Genomic DNA, 21,992 nt, shown 5'->3' on the forward strand with positions numbered 1-21,992 from the left:
AGTGAGAGCAGCATGTTGAAACATTCACCTTCATCATCTGCTGTCTCATCACGTTCTACACAACATGAGTTACAGCTGCCTTTTCAAACCACTTCATCTAGCAGCGGCTTGAATCCCTGTAGGAGACTTTGTCCCTGAGTGGTGAGCTGTCCTCTCCATACCTGAGAGTGTCCAGTCTCCAGCGTGGATCCTCCAGTCCAGCAGAGAGCAGCGCAGCTCCAGAGTCTCCTGGGTGATTGTAGCTCAGGTCCAGCTCTCTCAGATGGGAGGGGTTGGAGCTCAGAGCTGAGGCCAGAGAAGCACAGCCTTCCTGTGTGACCAGGCAGCCAGACAACCTGCACACACACACACACACACACACACACACACACACACACACACACACACACACACACACACACACACACACACACACACACACACACACACACAGTGGAACTGTGTTTTAGTGGAACTTCAACGGGGAATAAAGACTAACTAGACAGAAAACCACACTCAATACACAAACAGTAATTGTTTTTTTTCATTTAGGCGATTCATTTTTCAGTGACCCAGGAGGTGCTGGAACATGTTCCGGCGTGTTCCGGCTCAAATGAAGCACTGCCCCCTATGCATTCAAAACATTAACTTAAACCTTTTTAAAGTGAGTGAATCTGTTCACATGAATGGACACAGATGGATGGTAGGCAGTGGCGGTTCTACATTGAATTACACCCCCTCCGAGCGCCCCCCCCCCCCCTCTCAATTTCAAGAAATTCGAGGTGTGCCTGACTTGAGCCACTCATTCCATTAGAGTGTTGCTCTGTACCGGGCCGTCCATATGGGCAGGAGGGGCGGCGAACTACTTGCAAAAGCATGCTCCCAAAAAGATAGTTTGTAAATCATTGCTCCAAGTCTATTTTTAATAACGTGATCGTCACATTAACTATCTATAGTCTCTGTAGGCTTTCAGACTATTGTTGGTCTGTTGACATCACGTTTTGGATGATGGTGGACGTGGTGGGCGGCGGTTCTAGCTGAGTTTAACGTCTCATGTTGGGGCAGCTCAGCGACCGCGTTCCTCCGTATGTTGATCACATAACCCTGCAGGCTGCAATAAGGATTTCAATCCGCTAACAGTGGACCCCCGTCCCCCCCTTGTCCGTTACGGAGACCCAGAGGTGAACTCTCCCCCCCCCTCCCCTTTCCCCTTCTCACTAGTGGTGGATTTCATGATTCGTTTGAATGAAGAAGAAGAGTCGTTCGTTCGTTCATTCGTTCGTTCGCGTTTCCGGTAGCGGTGAATCATGATTCTCAGTCACTGAGTCGGTCAGACTCGGCTCCTCCCTCATTCTCATTCTCAAACGAATCACGATCGTGCAATGGTGTAAACGGTCATCAATCAACACAACATTAACTAAGTTCCTTTTAGCAGAGGAGCGCTTCATGGTTAGAATCGGGATGTTGTTGCCCGGCTGACTCTCGTGACTTCTCAGTCCTCGAGTCTTCACCGCTAAACACAGTCAGTGAACGAACAGCGACTCGCGAGTCAGCGCGACTCAGCGACTAGTGGGTGGAGCTGGGAGTCGAGCCTCGGAGAACGAACGAGACGAACGACGACGAACGAGAGCGGCGAATCAGGTTGGTTTGTTTGTTTTAAAGAGTTGTTCGTTCAAACGGATTTGTTTGCGAACGAGCCACCACTACTTCTCATACAGCTTCTCTGACGGCACCTTCTCAGCGAGCAGGGCGCCTGCAGCCGGAGGGGGCGCCAATATGCCAACTCCCCCACAGTGATATGAGAGATAATAGAAAACGGGTGGCTTAAATCAAGTGATCTGATTGGTTCCCAACTGTTGTATAATGAGCGTATACACACAGCTATGACACCCGTTCAGTTTACAGAGATCCGTATCACTCCACGCCTAACTTGAACTGTTGTTTATTTATATATAAAAGCAATAGCATAGTTCACTGAAGCCTAAAAATATGTTGATTGCTGGAGAGGGTGGAAATGTTGTAAAGCAATAGGCACACAGTGAGTGAACTCGATAGTAGGCTAAATTGCCGGCGAACCAAGCTACCAAGCTCGCTTTTTCAAAATTGAGGGGGTCTATGACTTTCATTTCGCCATACTTACGTAACCGTTTTATAAAAGCAATGAATCACTTCAGTCAGTTAAATGTGCTCATTACACCACAGTTAAGGGGCGTTGTCCGTCCCGACGTGCAGCGGAGGGACGGACAACGCCCCTTAACTGTGGTATAATGAGAACATTTCACACCCTGTCGTGATCTATTGCTTAAATAGAAAACCGCTTCGCGGCACGGATGATTTTTTTTTTCTTGTGTACTCGTGCACATGTGTCATCCCACCCTCTGTCCCTCCCCCCCTCTGTAACTGTTTGACCGTTGACTAAAACTGACCTGAGAGTTTCCAGTGTACAGTGTGGACTCCCCAGTCCAGCAGAGAGCAGCTTCACTCCTGAATCCTGCAGATCATTGGTACTCAGGTCCAGCTCTCTCAGATGGGAGGGGTTGGAGCTCAGAGCTGAGGCCAGAGAAGCACAGCCTTCCTGTGTGACCAGGCAGCCAGACAACCTACACACACACACACACACACACACACACACACACACACACACACGTGTGGGAACTATTACTTTTCTGGAGGTAAATCTTTTCAACGTCCTCTGATGTGGAACTTAACTGTTTGATCATTAAAACTGTAAAGTTTTAGAGTAGAGTAAAAAACAACTAAAGGGTAAAGGGGTGCACATTTTCTTTACCATCTTTCACCTCAAAACTAAAATGCAAACACTAGATTTTAGTGGAACTTCAGCGGGGAATAAAGACTAACTAGACAGAAAACCACATTCAACACACAAACAGTAATTGTTTTTTTTCATTTAGGCGATTCATTTTTCAGTGACCCAGGAGGTGCTGGAACATGTTCCGGCGTGTTCCGGCTCAAATGAAGCACTGCCCCCTATGCATTCAAAACATTAACTTAAACCTTTTTAAAGTGAGTGAATCTGTTCACATGAATGGACACAGATGGATGGTAGGCAGTGGCGGTTCTACATTGAATTACACCCCGGGTGAGACCCCCTCCGAGCCCCCCCGAGGTGTGCCTGACTTGAGCCACTCATTCCATTAGAGTGTTGCTCTGTACCGGGCCGTCCATATGGGCAGGAGGGGCGGCGAACTACTTGCAAAAGCATGCTCCCAAAAAGATAGTTTGTAAATCATTGCTCCAAGTCTATTTTTAATAACGTGATCGTCACATTAACTATCTATAGTCTCTGTAGGCTTTCAGACTATTGTTGGTCTGTTGACATCACGTTTTGGATGATGGTGGACGTGGTGGGCGGCGGTTCTAGCTGAGTTTAACGTCTCATGTTGGGGCAGCTCAGCGACCGCGTTCCTCCGTATGTTGATCACATAACCCTGCAGGCTGCAATAAGGATTTCAATCCCCTAACAGTGGACCCCCGTCCCCCCCTTGTCCGTTATGGAGACCCAGAGGTGAACTGTCCCCCCCCTCCCCTTTCCCCTTCTCACTAGTGGTGGATTTCATGATTTGTTTGAATGAATCAGTTTGCGTCGGTCAGTTCGCCAAGAAGAGTCGTTCGTTCGTTCGTTCGTTCGTTTGCGTTTCCGGTAGCGGTGAATCATGATTCTCAGTCACTGAGTCGGTCAGACTCAGCTCCTCCCTCGTTCTCATTCTCAAACTTATCACGATCGTGCAATGGTGCAAACGGTCATCAATCAACACAACATTAACTAAGTTCCTTTTAGCAGAGGAGCGCTTCATGGTTAGAATCGGGATGTTGTTGCCCGGCTGACTCTCGTGACTTCTCAGTCCTCGAGTCTTCACCGCTAAACACAGTCAGTGAACGAACGGTGACTCGCGAGTCAGCGCGACTCAGCGACTAGTGGGTGGAGCTGGGAGTCGAGTCTCGGAGAACGAACGAGACGAACGACGACGAACGAAAGCGGTGAATCAGGTTGGTTTGTTTGTTTTAAAGAGTTGTTCGTTCAAACTGATTTGTTCGTGAACGAGCCACCACTACTTCTCATACAGCTTCTCTGACGGCACCTTCTCAGCGAGCAGGGCGCCTGCAGCCGGAGGGGGCGCCAATATGCCAACTCCCCCCACAGTGATATGAGAGATAATAGAAAACGGGTGGCTTAAATCAAGTGATCTGATTGGTTCCCAACTGTTGTATAATGAGCGTATACACACAGCTATGACACCCGTTCAGTTTATAGAGTTCAGTATCACTCCGCGCCTAACTTGAACTGTTGTTTATGTATATATAAAAGCAATAGCATAGTTCACTGAATCCTAAAAATATGTTGATTGATGGAGAGGGTGGAAATGTTGTAAAGCAATAGGCACACGGTGAGTGAACTCGATAGTAGGCTAAATTGCCGGCGAACCAAGCTATGAAGCTCGCTTTTTCAAAATTGAGGGTGTCTATGACTTTCATTTCGCCATACTTACGTAACCGTTTTATAAAAGCAATAGATCACTTCAGTCAGTGAAATGTTCTCATTACACCACAGTTAAGGGGCGTTGTCCGTCCCGACGTGCAGCGGAGGGACGGACAACGCCCCTTAACTGTGGTATAATGAGAACATTTCACAGCCTGTCGTGATCTATTGCTTAAATAGAAAACCGCTTCGCAGCAAGGATGATTTTTTTTTTCTTGTGTACTCGTGCACATGTGTCATCCCACCCTCTGTCCCTCCCCCCCTCTGTAAGTGTTTGACCGTTGAGTAAAACTGACCTGAGAGTTTCCAGTGTACAGTGTGGACTCCCCAGTCCAGCAGAGAGCAGCTTCACTCCTGAATCCTGCAGATCATTGGTACTCAGGTCCAGCTCTCTCAGATGGGAGGGGTTGGAGCTCAGAGCTGAGGCCAGAGAAGCACAGCCTTCCTGTGTGACCAGGCAGCCAGACAACCTACACACACACACACACACACACACACACACACACGTGTGGGAACTATTACTTTTCTGGAGGTAAATCTTTTCAACGTCCTCTGATGTGGAACTTAACTGTTTGATCATTAAAACTGTAAAGTTTTAGAGTAGAGTAAAAAACAACTAAAGGGTAAAGGGGTGCACATTCTTTACCATCTTTCACCTCAAACCTAAAATGCAAACACTAGATTTTAGTGGAACTTCAACGGGGAATAAAGACTAACTAGACAGAAAACCACACTCAACACACAAACAGTAATTGTTTTTTTTCATTTAGGCGATTCATTTTTCAGTGACCCAGGAGGTGCTGGAACATGTTCCGGCGTGTTCCGGCTCAAATGAAGCACTGCCCCCTATGCATTCAAAACATTAACTTAAACCTTTTTAAAGTGAGTGAATCTGTTCACATGAATGGACACAGATGGATGGTAGGCAGTGGCGGTTCTACATTGAATTACACCCCGGGCGAGACCCCCTCCGAGCGCCCCCCCCCCCCCCCTCTCAATTGCAAGAAATTCGAGGTGTGCCTGACTTGAGCCACTCATTCCATTAGAGTGTTGCTCTGTACCGGGCCGTCCATATGGGCAGGAGGGGCGGTGAACTACTTGCAAAAGCATGCTCCCAAAAAGATAGTTTGTAAATCATTGCTCCAAGTCTATTTTTAATAACGTGATCGTCACATTAACTATCTATAGTCTCTGTAGGCTTTCAGACTATTGTTGGTCTGTTGACATCACGTTTTGGATGATGGTGGACGTGGTGGGCGGCGGTTCTAGCTGAGTTTAACGTCTCATGTTGGGGCAGCTCAGCGACCGCGTTCCTCCGTATGTTGATCACATAACCCTGCAGGCTGCAATAAGGATTTCAATCCCCTAACAGTGGACCCCCGTCCCCCCCTTGTCCGTTATGGAGACCCAGAGGTGAACTGTCCCCCCCCCCTCCCCTTTCCCCTTCTCACTAGTGGTGGATTTCATGATTCGTTTGAATGAATCAGTTTGCGTCGGTCAGTTCGCCAAGAAGAGTCCTTCGTTCGTTCGTTCGCGTTTCCGGTAGCGGTGAATCATGATTCTCAGTCACTGAGTCGGTCAGACTCGGCTCCTCCCTCGTTCTCATTCTCAAACGAATCACGATCGTGCAATGGTGCAAACGGTCATCAATCAACACAACATTAACTACGTTCCTTTTAGCCGAGGAGCGCTTCATGTTCGGAATCGGGATGTTGTTGCCCGGCTGACTCTCGTGACTTCTCAGTCCTCGAGTCTTCACCGCTAAACACAGTCAGTGAACGAACGGCGACTCGCGAGTCAGCGCGACTCAGCGACTAGTGGGTGGAGCTGGGAGTCGAGTTGGGAGAACGAACGAGACGAACGACGACGAACGAGAGCGGCGAATCAGGTTGGTTGGTTCGTTTTAAAGAGTCGTTTGTTCAAACTGATTTGTTCGTGAACGAGCCACCACTACTTCTCATACAGCTTCTCTGACGGCACCTTCTCAGCGAGCAGGGCGCCTGCAGCCGGAGGGGGCGCCAATATGCCAACTCCCCCCACAGTGATATGAGAGATAATAGAAAACGGGTGGCTTAAATCAAGTGATCTGATTGGTTCCCAACTGTTGTATAATGAGCGTATACACACAGCTATGACACCCGTTCAGTTTACAGAGTTCAGTATCACTCCACGCCTAACTTGAACTGTTGTTTATTTATATATAAAAGCAATAGCATAGTTCACTGAATCCTAAAAATATGTTGATTGATGGAGAGGGTGGAAATGTTGTAAAGCAATAGGCACACGGTGAGTGAACTCGATAGTAGGCTAAATTGCCGGCGAACCGAGCTATGAAGCTCGCTTTTTCAAAATTGAGGGGGTCTATGACTTTCATTTCGCCATACTTACGTAACCGTTTTATAAAAGCAATAGATCACTTCAGTCAGTGAAATGTTCTCATTACACCACAGTTAAGGGGCGTTGTCCGTCCCGACGTGCAGCGGAGGGACGGACAACGCCCCTTAACTGTGGTATAATGAGAACATTTCACAGCCTGTCGTGATCTATTGCTTAAATAGAAAACCGCTTCGCAGCAAGGATGATTTTTTTTTTCTTGTGTACTCGTGCACATGTGTCATCCCACCCTCTGTCCCTCCCCCCCTCTGTAAGTGTTTGACCGTTGAGTAAAACTGACCTGAGAGTTTCCAGTGTACAGTGTGGACTCCCCAGTCCAGCAGAGAGCAGCTTCACTCCTGAATCCTGCAGATCATTGGTACTCAGGTCCAGCTCTCTCAGATGGGAGGGGTTGGAGCTCAGAGCTGAGGCCAGAGAAGCACAGCCTTCCTGTGTGACCAGGCAGCCAGACAACCTACACACACACACACACACACACACACACACACACACACACACACACACACACACACACACACACACACACACACACACACACACACACACACACACACACACACACACACACACGTGTGGGAACTATTACTTTTCTGGAGGTAAATCTTTTCAACGTCCTCTGATGTGGAACTTAACTGTTTGATCATTAAAACTGTAAAGTTTTAGAGTAGAGTAAAAAACAACTAAAGGGTAAAGGGGTGCACATTCTTTACCATCTTTCACCTCAAACCTAAAATGCAAACACTAGATTTTAGTGGAACTTCAACGGGGAATAAAGACTAACTAGACAGAAAACCACATTCAACACACAAACAGTAATTGTTTTTTTTCATTTAGGCGATTCATTTTTCAGTGACCCAGGAGGTGCTGGAACATGTTCCGGCGTGTTCCGGCTCAAATGAAGCACTGCCCCCTATGCATTCAAAACATTAACTTAAACCTTTTTAAAGTGAGTGAATCTGTTCACATGAATGGACACAGATGGATGGTAGGCAGTGGCGGTTCTACATTGAATTACACCCCGGGCGAGACCCCCTCCGAGCGCCCCCCCCCCCCTCTCAATTGCAAGAAATTCGAGGTGTGCCTGACTTGAGCCACTCATTCCATTAGAGTGTTGCTCTGTACCGGGCCGTCCATATGGGCAGGAGGGGCGGCGAACTACTTGCAAAAGCATGCTCCCAAAAAGATAGTTTGTAAATCATTGCTCCAAGTCTATTTTTAATAACGTGATCGTCACATTAACTATCTATAGTCTCTGTAGGCTTTCAGACTATTGTTGGTCTGTTGACATCACGTTTTGGATGATGGTGGACGTGGTGGGCGGCGGTTCTAGCTGAGTTTAACGTCTCATGTTGGGGCAGCTCAGCGACCGCGTTCCTCCGTATGTTGATCACATAACCCTGCAGGCTGCAATAAGGATTTCAATCCCCTAACAGTGGACCCCCGTCCCCCCCTTGTCCGTTACGGAGACCCAGAGGTGAACTGTCCCCCCCCCCTCCCCTTTCCCCTTCTCACTAGTGGTGGATTTCATGATTCGTTTGAATGAATCAGTTCGCGTCAGTCAGTTCGCCAAGAAGAGTCGTTCTTCGCCATACTTATGTAACCGTTTTATAAAAGCAATGAATCACTTCAGTCAGTGAAATGTTCTCATTATACCACAGTTAAGGGGCGTTGTCCGTCCCGACGTGCAGCGGAGGGACGGACAACGCCCCTTAACTGTGGTATAATGAGAACATTTCACAGCCTGTCGTGATCTATTGCTTAAATAGAAAACCGCTTCGCAGCAAGGATGATTTTTTTTTTCTTGTGTACTCGTGCACATGTGTCATCCCGCCCTCTGTCCCTCCCCCCCTCTGTAAGTGTTTGACCGTTGAGTAAAACTGACCTGAGAGTTTCCAGTGTACAGTGTGGACTCCCCAGTCCAGCAGAGAGCAGCTTCACTCCTGAATCCTGCAGATCATTGGTACTCAGGTCCAGCTCTCTCAGATGGGAGGGGTTGGAGCTCAGAGCTGAGGCCAGAGAAGCACAGCCTTCCTGTGTGACCAGGCAGCCAGACAACCTACACACACACACACACACACACACACACACACACACACACACACACACACACACACACACACACACACACACACACACACACACACACACACACACACACACACACACACACACGTGTGGGAACTATTACTTTTCTGGAGGTAAATCTTTTCAACGTCCTCTGATGTGGAACTTAACTGTTTGATTTTTGAAGTTTTAGAGTAGAGTAAAAAACAACTAAAGGGTAAAGGGGTGCACATTTTCTTTACCATCTTTCACCTCAAAACTAAAATGCAAACACTAGATTTTAGTGGAACTTCAACGGGGAATAAAGACTAACTAGACAGAAAACCACATTCAACACACAAACAGTAATTGTTTTTTTTAATTTAGGCGATTCATTTTTCAGTGACCCAGGAGGTGCTGGAACATGTTCCGGCGTGTTCCGGCTCAAATGAAGCACTGCCCCCTATGCATTCAAAACATTAACTTAAACCTTTTTAAAGTGAGTGAATCTGTTCACATGAATGGACACAGATGGATGGTAGGCAGTGGCGGTTCTACATTGAATTACACCCCGGGTGAGACCCCCTCCGAGCGCCCCCCCCCCCCCCCCTCTCAATTGCAAGAAATTCGAGGTGTGCCTGACTTGAGCCACTCATTCCATTAGAGTGTTGCTCTGTACCGGGCCGTCCATATGGGCAGGAGGGGCGGCGAACTACTTGCAAAAGCATGCTCCCAAAAAGATAGTTTGTAAATCATTGCTCCAAGTCTATTTTTAATAACGTGATCGTCACATTAACTATCTATAGTCTCTGTAGGCTTTCGGACTATTGTTGGTCTGTTGACATCACGTTTTGGATGATGGTGGACGTGGTGGGCGGCGGTTCTAGCTGAGTTTAACGTCTCATGTTGGGGCAGCTCAGCGACCGCGTTCCTCCGTATGTTGATCACATAACCCTGCAGGCTGCAATAAGGATTTCAATCCCCTAACAGTGGACCCCCGTCCCCCCCTTGTCCGTTATGGAGACCCAGAGGTGAACTGTCCCCCCCCTCCCCTTTCCCCTTCTCACTAGTGGTGGATTTCATGATTCGTTTGAATGAATCAGTTCGCGTCGGTCAGTTCGCCAAGAAGAGTCGTTCGTTCGTTCATTCGTTCGTTCGCGTTTCCGGTAGCGGTGAATCATGATTCTCAGTCACTGAGTCGGTCAGACTCGGCTCCTCCCTCGTTCTCATTCTCAAACGAATCACGATCGTGCAATGGTGCAAACGGTCATCAATCAACACAACATTAACTAAGTTCCTTTTAGCTGAGGAGTGCTTCATGTTCGGAATCGGGATGTTGTTGCCCGGCTGACTCTCGTGACTTCTCAGTCCTCGAGTCTTCACCGCTAAACACAGTCAGTGAACGAACAGCGACTCGCGAGTCAGTGCGACTCAGCAACTAGTGGGCGGAGCTGGGAGTCGAGTCTCGGAGAACGAACGAGACGAACGGCGACGAACGAGAGCGGCGAATCAGGTTGGTTTGTTCGTTTTAAAGAGTTGTTCGTTCAAACTGATTTGTTTGCGAACGAGCCACCACTACTTCTCATACAGCTTCTCTGACGGCACCTTCTCAGCGAGCAGGGCGCCTGCAGCCGGAGGGGGCGCCAATATGCCAACTCCCCCCACAGTGATATGAGAGATAATAGAAAACGGGTGGCTTAAATCAAGTGATCTGATTGGTTCCCAACTGTTGTATAATGAGCGTATACACACAGCTATGACACCCGTTCAGTTTATAGAGTTCAGTATCACTCCGCGCCTAACTTGAACTGTTGTTTATTTATATATAAAAGCAATAGCATAGTTCACTGAATCCTAAAAATATGTTGATTGATGGAGAGGGTGGAAATGTTGTAAAGCAATAGGCACACGGTGAGTGAACTCGATAGTAGGCTAAATTGCCGGCGAACCGAGCTATGAAGCTCGCTTTTTCAAAATTGAGGGGGTCTATGACTTTCATTTCGCCATACTTACGTAACCGTTTTATAAAAGCAATAGATCACTTCAGTCAGTGAAATGTTCTCATTATACCACAGTTAAGGGGCGTTGTCCGTCCCGACGTGCAGCGGAGGGACGGACAACGCCCCTTAACTGTGGTATAATGAGAACATTTCACAGCCTGTCGTGATCTATTGCTTAAATAGAAAACCGCTTCGCGGCAAGGATGATTTTTTTTTTCTTGTGTACTCGTGCACATGTGTCATCCCACCCTCTGTCCCTCCCCCCCCTCTGTAAGTGTTTGACCGTTGAGTAAAACTGACCTGAGAGTTTCCAGTGTACAGTGTGGACTCCCCAGTCCAGCAGAGAGCAGCTTCACTCCTGAATCCTGCAGATCATTGGTACTCAGGTCCAGCTCTCTCAGACTAGACGAGTTGGAGCTGAGAACTGAGGCCAGAGCTTCACAGCATGTCTCTGACAGATCACAGCCATCCAGCCTTCACACACAATAAACACAACATGTTAGGAACTGGGATTAAAATATTTTACATCTTTTACACAAAAGGACGTGTTGAAAACTTTAATTAGAGATGTTTTATTAATTGAAATACATTCAATCCATAAATGTTAATTTAATTATCTGTGTAACTTTTACTTTTAACATAATTAAGTTATTGTCTTCATCTTTATTAGAAAAGTGTTTTTAGTTTAACTAATGTTTAAAACACTGGATATTTAAATGTAGTATATGCTACACGTGAACCTCCTAAGATGGAGCAATTTGATTGGTTCTCTATCTCTGGATATTGGACCATATCCCGAGATTGAGATCTCAAACTCGGGATATTGGGGAGCGCGTAACGGTCGTCTCGTCAAGCTAATAAAAACGAATTAACCGCTCATAAAAACAAATAAATCCTGGCAAAAAGTGTAATCTTGTTTATTTTTGGAGTGTTCACGTGTAGTTTATATAAAACAATGATTCACCTCAGGCTCCGTGAATAGTCCAAATGTATTAGCCCCTGCTATAAACAATCTAGCCCCCGTAGCTCCCCCAATCATAATTCTTCGGCGCCGCTACTGGTTACAAATAATAAGTAAATGTTTAAATATCATTCAGCTGGGCGATCTCTACAGAGAATAAAGTAATCTCCTCCTTTGTCTCCTCCCTCTCTCACTCGTGACCTCTCACCTTTCCCCCAGATGACCCTGAAGTCTCTGTATCAACGCATCCTATTGGTTAAACCCAAAGCATCCATATAACCAAACTACTGAACAAGGTTAAACGTTTTAAAATAGTGGGTCACCTTTTATTAATAATGAACGTATATTTATGCATGTAACCTCATCAATAACTATTTATTTATACTTATAGCAACATATTTAAATACAGGTGCATTTAATTATTGATGAACAATTATTATTCATTCTTTAATTATTATTTCATAATAGAGCTTTTGAGTTTGACTTTTCACCCTGGTTACACAATATAACGTTGTGTATATTGAGATGTTATAAGTTAACCTCAAAAGATGTTTTCTATGTTATCATAACTTTTATATTCTACTATTATGTATGTTTTCGTTGTGTGTACTCCCTCCCCCCCTCCCCCTCCCTCCGTCCCTCCCCCTCCCCCTCCCTTACCCTCTCCGTCCCTCCCTCTCCCCCCTCTGTCCCTCTCCCCCCTCTGTCCCTCTCCCCCCTGCGTCTCCGTCCCTCTCCCTTCTCTGTCCCTCTCCCCCTCCTCTGTCCCTCCCCCTCTCTGTCCCTCTCCCCCCTCTGTCCCTCTCCCCCTCCTCTGTCCCTCCCCCCCTCTGTCCCTCTCCCCCCTCTGTCCCTCTCCCCCTCCTCTGTCCCTCCCCCCCTCTGTCCCTCTCCCCCCTCTGTCCCTCTCCCCCCTCTGTCCCTCTCCCCCCTCTGTCCCTCTCCCTCCTCTGTCCCTCTCCCCCCTCTGTCCCTCTCCCCCCTCTGTCCCTCTCCCTCCTCTGTCCCTCTCCCCCCTCTGTCCCTCTCCCCCCTCTGTCCCTCCCCCCCTCTGTCCCTCTCCCCCCTCTGTCCCTCCCCCCCTCTGTCCCTCTCCCCCCTCTGTCCCTCTCCCCCCTCTGTCCCTCTCCCCCCTCCGTCTCTGTCCCTCTCCCCCCTCTGTCCCTCTCCCCCCTCTGTCCCTCCTCTGTCCCTCTCCCCCCTCCGTCCCTCTCCCCCCTCTGTCCCTCTCCCCCCTCTGTCCCCCCTCTGTCCCTCTCCCCCCTCTGTCCCTTCACTATCTCGGGATATTGGGGAGCGTGCGTAATGGTATAGGAGAAATTTGTTATGCAGTCAACATCTTGCCCAGTATGCTATATTAATTAAATAAGTGTGGAGAAACACTAAGCAACCAAAGAAATGCTCTGTGTATCTGATATATGTTCTTAGAATGTTGGGACTGCACAGAATGGAACGCTCTGTTTAGATGGGCCTCAAGGAGGTCCATGGGGACGGGCAATATGTCACCATATAAGCAAAGAATGCAGGGAGATGGCACCACATGTTCCCAATAAGGGAAAATGCATGGGATGGGGTAACAACGTATGGATGATATATGGGCACGATGGAGCATAAGAGCAGGGGCCAGAGAGTGGCTGTTCAGTTCTTTGTCAAACCAACTCAGGATTTTGTCGTTGCTTGTTCTCAAGTGATAATAAAATCTTTAGCACTCAAACCTTCGGCTTCCTCGATCTCTCTTAGTTTTTGTTTAGATGTTGTATTTTATCAACGACAACGTTCGTCTCGTCACGCTAATAAAAACTAGTAAACCGCTCATAAAAACAAATACATCCCGGCAAAAAGTGTAATCTTGTTTATTTTTGGAGTGTCCTTGTGTAGTTTATATAAAACTGATTCAGCTCAGGCTCTGTGAGTAGTGGGGAATAGCCCCCGAGACCTTCGGCGAATCATTGTTAATTGTTGATTTTATTGATTCATTTTTTGATTCATTTTTTTATGATTGTTATGATTGGGGAGTATGTTAAATAAATAAATCATAACTGCTTATATATCTCAGTATTAATTATTTTGTGTGTAATATAATACGTTATCACTATTATAACTTTTATTTTCTAGTTTTATGTATATTATCTTGTGTGTATTGTTATACATGTTATCTGTGAACGTACAGATACAATTTGTATTTCATTATACCTTTTATATTCTAGTATATATTATAATATATACATTATATTAAATTTTATGTATATAGTGTTGTGTGTATTGTAATACATGTTATTAGTGAACTCACAGAGATGTTTTGGAGGCTTTGACCACTGGCAGCAGCCTCAGAAGACCCTCCTCTGAAGCAGAGTATTTCTGCAGGTCAAACACGTCCAGCTCCTCTTCTGATGACAGTAAGATGAAGACCAGAGCTGACCACTGAGCAGGAGAGAGAGATCCTGTGGAGAGACTTCTTGATGTCAGGGACTGTTGGATCTGCTCCACTAGAGAACGGTCGTTCAGCTCATTCAGACAGTGGAACAGATTGATGCTTCTCTCTGGAGAGAGATCTCCATCTATCTTCTCCTTGATGTAAGTCACTGTTTTCTCATTGGTCTTTGAGCCACTTCCTGTCTGTCTCAGCAGACCTCGTAGGAGAATCTGATTGGTCTCCAGAGAGAGGCCCAGGAGGAAGCGGAGGAACAAGTCCAGGTGTCCGTTCTCACTCTGTAAGGCCTTGTCCACAGCACTCTGGTAGAGGAGGAGGAGTTTATCTCTCCAGAAGGTTGATTGTTGTGAGAGCAGATTGACCCCAGTGTCTATGAAGTGCTTAAAGACATAAAGGGCAGCCAGAAACTCCTGGAGGCTCAGATGGACAAAGCAGAACACCTTGTCCTGGTACAGCCCACACTCCTCTCTAAAGATCTGGGTGAACACTCCTGAGTACACTGAGGCTGCTCTGATATCGATGTCACACGCTGCCAGGTCTGCCTCGTAGAAGATCAGGTTGCCATTCTCCAGCTGGTTAAAAGCCAGTTTTCCCAGAGAAACAATGATCTCCTTGCTCTCTGAACTCCAGTGTGGATCTGTTTCAGCTCTGCCATGATACTTCCTGTCCCCCAGTATGGACTGAACCCTCAGGAAGTGGCTGTACATCTGAGTCACGGTCTTGGGCATCTCTTCTTCTCTCTGGGATGTTTTGAAGCAGTCCTCCAGAACTGTAGCAGTGATCCAACAGAAGACTGGGATGTGACACATGATGTGGAGGCTTCGTGATTTCTTGATGTGGGAGATGATTGTGCTGGCCACCGTCTCCTCTCTGAATCTCTTCCTGAAGTACTCCTCCTTCTGTGGGTCGGTGAACCCTCTCACCTCTGTCACCATGCCAACACACTCAGCAGGGATCTGATTGGCTGCCGCAGGGCGTGTGGTTATCCAGATGCGAGCGGAGGGAAGCAGGTCGCCCCTGATGAGGTTTGTCAGCAGCACGTCCACCGAGGTGGACTTTGTGACATCAGTCCAGATCGGGTTCCTCTGGAAGTCCAGAGGAAGTCGACACTCATCCAGACCATCCAAGATGAAGACAACTTGGAACTGGTCGTATCTGCAGATTCCTGCTTCTTTGGTCTCAATAAAGAAGTGATGAAGAAGTTCCACCAAGCTAAACTCTTTCCCTTTCAGTAAATTCAGCTCTCTGAAAGTGAGGAGAAATGTGAAGTCTATGTCGTGGTTAGTTTTGCCTTCAGCCCAGTCCAGAGTGAACTTGTGTGTTAAGACGGTTTTACCAATGCCGGCCACTCCAGTTGTCATTATTGTCCTGATTGGTTGATCTTTTCCAGGTAAGGGTTTAAAGATGTCCTCACATCTGATTGGTGTTTCCTCTAAGGCTGGTTTCCTGGAAGCTGTTTCAATCAGTCTGACCTCATGTTCCTGGTTGACCTCTCCACTGCCTCTCTCTGTGATGAAGATCTCTGTGTAGAAGTCCTTCAGAGGTGTTGAATGTCCTGCTTTAGTGATTCCCTCAAACCCACGCCTGTACTTATTCTCCAAACTAGACTTGATTTTATGTTGGCACTCGACAGCATCAGATCCTAAAAGTGAAAACAACAGAAGACATAAGTTAGTGGAAGGTCAGTGGAAACAGGTCAATATTTCCTGTTAAATTATCAACTCAATGATATTTAGTGGCTTCATAACTTGTGGTCGGAGAAGCTGGTCGTGACAAGGACTGCATGTTACAGATTCAAAATGTTCAGGACTATTATTTCCACAGCAGTATGATTGGTCTAATAATAGTAATAATGATGGTGAATCAGTCTAAAGTGACTTGTTATGCTGATATAACAAGATAGTGTTGCATCTATTCCACTGAGTTATTCTGCTGTTGATCTGCAGTATAATGTTTAACATTCTTTAACCTGATACCCCCACGATAACCCTCCATATCTGGATCAAACCATTTAACCTGATAGACCCACAATAACTATACATATCTGGATCAAACCATTCAACCTGATACCCCACAATAACCCTACATATCTGGATGAAACCATTCAACCCCAAAGAGGAAAGATGTCTCTACATTGAAGTTATAAGTCATTCAGTCCGAAAAGAACAAATAGGAGTCTCATACTGCTCCTTAAAAATATAATTTCTCCTCTGTCTTCAAAGTAAGAGTCTCTTCTGCCCTTCAAAATAATAGTCTCCTCTGTCTTCAAAGTAAGAGTCTCTTACCGCCCCCCAGTGTGTGGGCCACTTCCTCCTGGTTCATCTCCTTCTCTGTTTGATGCTGCTGTACAGACTGAGCACTGGTAACCTTTGACCTCTCCTGGTGTCTGTGGAGAACACACACACACACACACACACACACACACACACACACACACACACACACACACACACACACACACACACACACACACACACACACACACACACACACACACACACACACACACAGGATCTATTGTATTTTTCCTGACTTGTAAACATGGGTATCAGTAGAGTCTGATAACAACTAACTGGTCTGTTTTATCGTCTGAAACTCCGACCTCTCCTCTCTGGAGGGGCGTCCATCTTTAAGTTCAGGAGGATGACCCATAGAGTGGTCACTCTTCATGGAGACACAGCTGGGTCCAGGGGAGTCTGCTCTCTGCTGCCTCCTTCTGAAAAACAAGAACCATCTGGAAGTTAGGATTTGTGGAAGTCGTTTTATTTGATCATTTGTTGCAGAGCTACTAAACTACTATCTCATGAGGATCAGATTATTGGATGTTGTTTAATGTGATATGTGATGCCGCCAGTTGAACAGCCCTGATGTATCGGCTGAATCCTCACCTTGTCTTAGAAGGTTGGTGATTTCCATCTTTAAACCGGTCAGGTGGCTCCATAGAGCGGTCACTCTTCATGGAGACACTGCTGGGTCCAGGGGAGTCTGCTCTCTGCTGCTGCGCTGGGCTTCAACACCACACACACACACACACACACACACACACACACACACACACACACACACACACACACACACACACACACACACACACACACACACACACACACACACACACACACACACACACAGCTTTTAATCACACTGCAGTTTTGACACTGACAAGATAATTCTTCTGTTTTTAGGTGAGAGCATTTCACTTGTTTCCAACTTTTAAGTCCATAATTATCTATCTATATATTATAACTTGTTACTGAGATGTTATTACTGGCCCTGAGTAACCTAATGCTTTGAACTAGAATCACAGAATTATAAATCAGTTTGATCAACACGGACACACCAAACTGCTTTGTCAAAGTCTTATTTAGAAAACTCGATCAACAGTAACCGTACCTTTCAGTCAAGATGAGAAGCAGAGTATCTTTTCATAGAATTCAAAGGCAAACCCATGTGTCTAGTTTGCTTAGAAACAATATCAGTCATGAAAGATTTCAACTTAAGTCTCCACTACTACAACTGCACTGACTATGATGCTAGTTGTTCACTTAATGTTGGCCCACTGTTTCAGTTTTGTGCATCATTGAATGATGATGTATGTGAGCCCTTTGCACTGAGAAAAATAAGAATCACTCATGTGGCTTTTAAAACAACACTTGTTGTCTTTGTCGTTTAACAAGAGTATAGACATGTTAAAAATGACATGTGAGCATGGAAAATATGAAATGAATGTATATTGTTTGAATTAACATATATAGGCTATGAATCAGAACGATTTTTTAGGTAGTGGCCATCCCCAGAATGCACCAGAATACAGGAAATCACATCTACCAAATTCAACATCTTCTGGGGGAGGACCCCCAGACCCCCGCCCACGACTACGCCCCATCAACAACTTTCATCACCAGCCACCACTGATACAGACACATATCTACACATCATTTGTTCTTCTTTTTTATTCTTTTGTATCTTCTCTCATATCCGATTAGGTGAAGAGCGCGGTCATGTGCCCTCTGATGGTGATGATGAAAATTGTGGCCCTCTTAATCATGAAAGTTGCCCATCCCTGAGTGACGTCAAAGTCACGTTACGATACGACTGTTCAACATGAGGTCGCAGTGAGAGAAATCCCTCCTGTATCTGATTCAGGACCGCGTATGGAAGTGGCCCAAACCACAATTGAACAGACCTGATTCCGTGTGATTTGTGCTGTTCACACTGTTCTGAATGAAATCGGATCGGAGTCACCTTTGAGCAAAACAATCTGGCAACTCTTGCTTGCAGAGTGACGAGGCCAATCACAGCCTTTCACCACCATAACATGTCCCGCCTCCACCCCCCCGACCCTCCACCGCTGAAGAAGCCCCCCTCCATGTCTGACCGCTCACTCTCTAAGTCCTCACCTCTTCCCAATAGACTGATTTCCATCTTTAAAGGTAACAGGTAGACCCATAGAGCGGTCACTCTTCATGGAGACACAGCTGGGTCCAGGGGAGTCTGCTCTCTGCTGCTGGACTCTTCTGGAAAAACAAGAACCAGGATCTATGGACGTTTGATAGAAGCTGTACCTTTATTGTTCTATGCAATGGATAGTTGCATTGTTATTCCCATGCCTTAGGGGGCGCTCTAACACACCTGTTTAGTGCTACTTGTAACGTTGTTCTGGTGCGAGTGAATCAGAGTTAGAACGGATATCAACGTCTCCACCTGCGTTCTGTGTCACTCGGTTACTAACAAGTTATCCTTATATCATATAATGAACATAATATTTATGATCTCTGATGAATCCTCACCTCTTCTCAATAGACTGATTTCCATCTTTAAAGGTAACAGGTAGACCCATAGAGCAGTCACTCTTCATGGAGACACAGCTGGGTCCAGGGGAGTCTGCTCTCTGCTGCCTCCTTCTGAAAAACAAGAACCATCTGGAAGTTAGGATAGAAAGATCAAACTGATTCAATAAAAGCCGTTTGAAAGACGTTGAACCTTCTAACATTAAACCTGTAAAGTCTGCTACAAGTCGTCTGAATATTCATTTCATTCACACGATTCAAACAGCAGAATAAACGGCCTCAGCCATGAACCAATCCATCTCCAAGTGGTCCTGTGATTGGACGTTGGTATGTTCTGATTAACGATGGGCGGGCAGATCAAGATGATCCGCGGGCCGCCAGTTGAACAGCCCTGATGTATCGGCTGAATCCTCACCTTGTCTTAGAAGGTTGGTGATTTCCATCTTTAAACCGGTCAGGTGGATCCATAGAGCGGTCACTCTTCATGGAGACACTGCTGGGTCCAGGGGAGTCTGCTCTCTGCTGCTGCGCTGGGCTTCAACACACACACACACACACACACACACACACACACACACACACACACACACACACACACACACACACACACACACACACACACACACACACACACACACACACACACACACACAGCTGTTACTCAGACTAATGATGGAGTCATGATGTATCACTGCTGAGCTCTGAGATGGACAACAGTCACAGACAGAGAGATCCTCTTCTTACCTCTTAGCTTTGCTCCGGCGGCCATGTTCCCCAGACAGAGTGGTCTTAGAGGTAGGACCCCCCTCCTCTCTCTCCTCATCCATAGTCGACTGGAGACCTGGACACAAACACAACTACACATTGTTTCTGTGGACTCTGTTTGAGTACCAAATGAATGAACTGACTGCATGACTAGATATACACACTCTATCACTATCTATGTCTAGATCTATACTCTATCACTATCTATGTCTAGATCTACACACTCTATCGCTATATGTCTAGATCTCATACATGTCATTATTAGGATTATTCCTTACTTCTGAACACTGAACTCTCTTCCAGTAGATCAAAGTCACTAGAGCATCAAGAGTCTACAGATCAGTGTGCTATACCTTTATAGACGGCCATCAAACCACCAATAGGTAACTAATGTTACCAATAAAACCCAACAATAAAAGTCCACAGCATGAACCAAACGGACCTCACTACAGCACAGACTGAACCTCCACAATAAAAGTCCACAACACAACCAAACGGACCTCACTACAGCACAGACTGAACCTCCACAATAAAAGTCCACAACACAACCAAACGGACCTCACTCCAGCACAGACTGAACCTCCACAATAAAGGTTCCTGGACCAGAGGTTCAATATGAAACGCCCTCAACACGGTGGAACTAGTGATTGATGTTCTGACCCATATTCCTTCATTCAGGTTCTCTCTCTGAGATCAACGTCTCTTTTACAGCAGGAACCTGTAAACACTGAACTGGGACTGGAAATAGATTCATCTAGAACATATCAATACAGTGAGAATATACAACCAATAATCTAAAGAAAACATGACATTTAGCGAGCTGTACCGTAGCTTCTCCGTGATGAAAACGTGTCCTGCCCCTTGTCGTGTGAAAATATTACAGCACAGAAGGAAATGAAGATCAGTCGAAGGAAGAGATTCAGGTGTTCACCAAAACACAAAGTAAGAGTTGAGAACCGAGACGAACGCTAACACAGTTCTAAAGAAGACAGTGAAGACAGATCGAATGAGGAAGGAGACTTTGAACACCAGCCACCAGTAAAACCATCAATCATTAACTAACTAAAGAGGATTACATGGTTTACCTGTATCACACACACACACACACACACACACACACACACACACACCAGCTTAAGAGTCAAAAGTAGAGCAAAAGAGAGATATAAGAGATAAATACAAAATAAAATAAAAATAATAAAATAAAGATAAAAACGATGTACACTATCTACACCTTTCACAGGTGTATATCATAAGTATAGTTACACAGGATACTGGCTCAGTATGAGTATAAGTACACAGGATACTGACTCAGTATGAGTATAAGTACACAGGATACTGGCTCAGTATGAGTATAAGTACACAGGATACTGGCTCAGTATGAGTATAAGCGTGGCATTGGACAGGCTATGACTAGGGTTGCCAACCGTCCCGTAAAATACGGGATCGTCCCGTATTTGGCAACTAAAAGACCTGTCCCGTAATGAACTGATACGGGACGCACTTTGTCCCGTATTTTGGGGTCGTGTTGTACCTTTATGTAATGCCGGTTATCGTTGCATTAATAAAACCCGTGGGTTGCTTAAGCGTATGAACACACGGAGGCAAGGATGCAGTACGAGCCAGTTACTTTATTGGCGCACTATAAACACACTGAATAGCCAGACCCACGCAGCCAACCACCGAACCCCGAAGTAATGACCGTCTAACACAGTTGAGCACCGAGTGCTCAATCCAATACTCCACAGGTCGTAATCGCGTGAACGCGTCTGCCCGCGATCGCGCATAACTCTCTCCCCCCCCCTCAACAATCTCGATCAAGAGGTGTCCCGTATTTGAAAGTCTGGGAGTTGGCAACCCTAGCTATGACCCACTATGTTGTGCTCCATGTACCCACTGTTGACAACGTGACGTGACTAAGCTACCAACACAAACAAAGAGGAGCTGGGAAAGCAAATGAACTAACTACGTGTTTAAGTTGTGAAGGGCAAACGTGCGGCGACACACAGCACTACAGATGTCCAAACAGATTGAAAAAGCAAAACATATTTGTTGCACAGCTGAACGCTGTATCACACCATGGGCTGTTCTCAATTCAACAACACGCATCCATCCAACCTACATCAGGCAT

General features: G+C 46.1%; 2 protein-coding genes across 2 annotated transcripts in view; both read right to left on the reverse strand.

The window, feature by feature from the left end:
- The window catches only part of LOC311369534 (E3 ubiquitin/ISG15 ligase TRIM25-like), a 53,926-nt gene extending 33,117 nt beyond the window's left edge, over positions 1-20,809 (reverse strand). Inside the window, exon 1 of the mRNA XM_084487760.1 lies at positions 20,688-20,809. The gene's annotated coding sequence lies outside the window, so the exon portion shown is untranslated. The remainder of the gene's footprint in view (positions 1-20,687) is intronic.
- The window catches only part of LOC311369552 (uncharacterized protein), a 30,382-nt gene extending 9,564 nt beyond the window's left edge, over positions 1-20,818 (reverse strand). Inside the window, exons 1-13 of the mRNA XM_084487776.1 lie at positions 20,688-20,818; positions 19,841-19,937; positions 19,097-19,210; positions 18,707-18,823; positions 17,195-17,314; positions 16,909-17,022; positions 16,592-16,692; positions 14,166-15,948; positions 11,280-11,388; positions 7,152-7,216; positions 4,774-4,947; positions 2,406-2,579; positions 162-335 (exon numbers count right to left, since the gene is read on the reverse strand). Of these exons, the coding sequence (XP_084343902.1) occupies positions 162-335; positions 2,406-2,579; positions 4,774-4,947; positions 7,152-7,216; positions 11,280-11,388; positions 14,166-15,948; positions 16,592-16,692; positions 16,909-17,022; positions 17,195-17,314; positions 18,707-18,823; positions 19,097-19,210; positions 19,841-19,923 (3,128 nt within the window). The 5' untranslated portion in view covers positions 19,924-19,937; positions 20,688-20,818. The remainder of the gene's footprint in view (positions 1-161; positions 336-2,405; positions 2,580-4,773; positions 4,948-7,151; positions 7,217-11,279; positions 11,389-14,165; positions 15,949-16,591; positions 16,693-16,908; positions 17,023-17,194; positions 17,315-18,706; positions 18,824-19,096; positions 19,211-19,840; positions 19,938-20,687) is intronic.
- Positions 20,819-21,992: the final 1,174 nt, after the last annotated feature.

Source organism: Micromesistius poutassou (assembly GCF_964030765.1).
Source record: "Micromesistius poutassou genome assembly, chromosome: 24".
Lineage (NCBI taxonomy): Eukaryota > Metazoa > Chordata > Actinopteri > Gadiformes > Gadidae > Micromesistius > Micromesistius poutassou.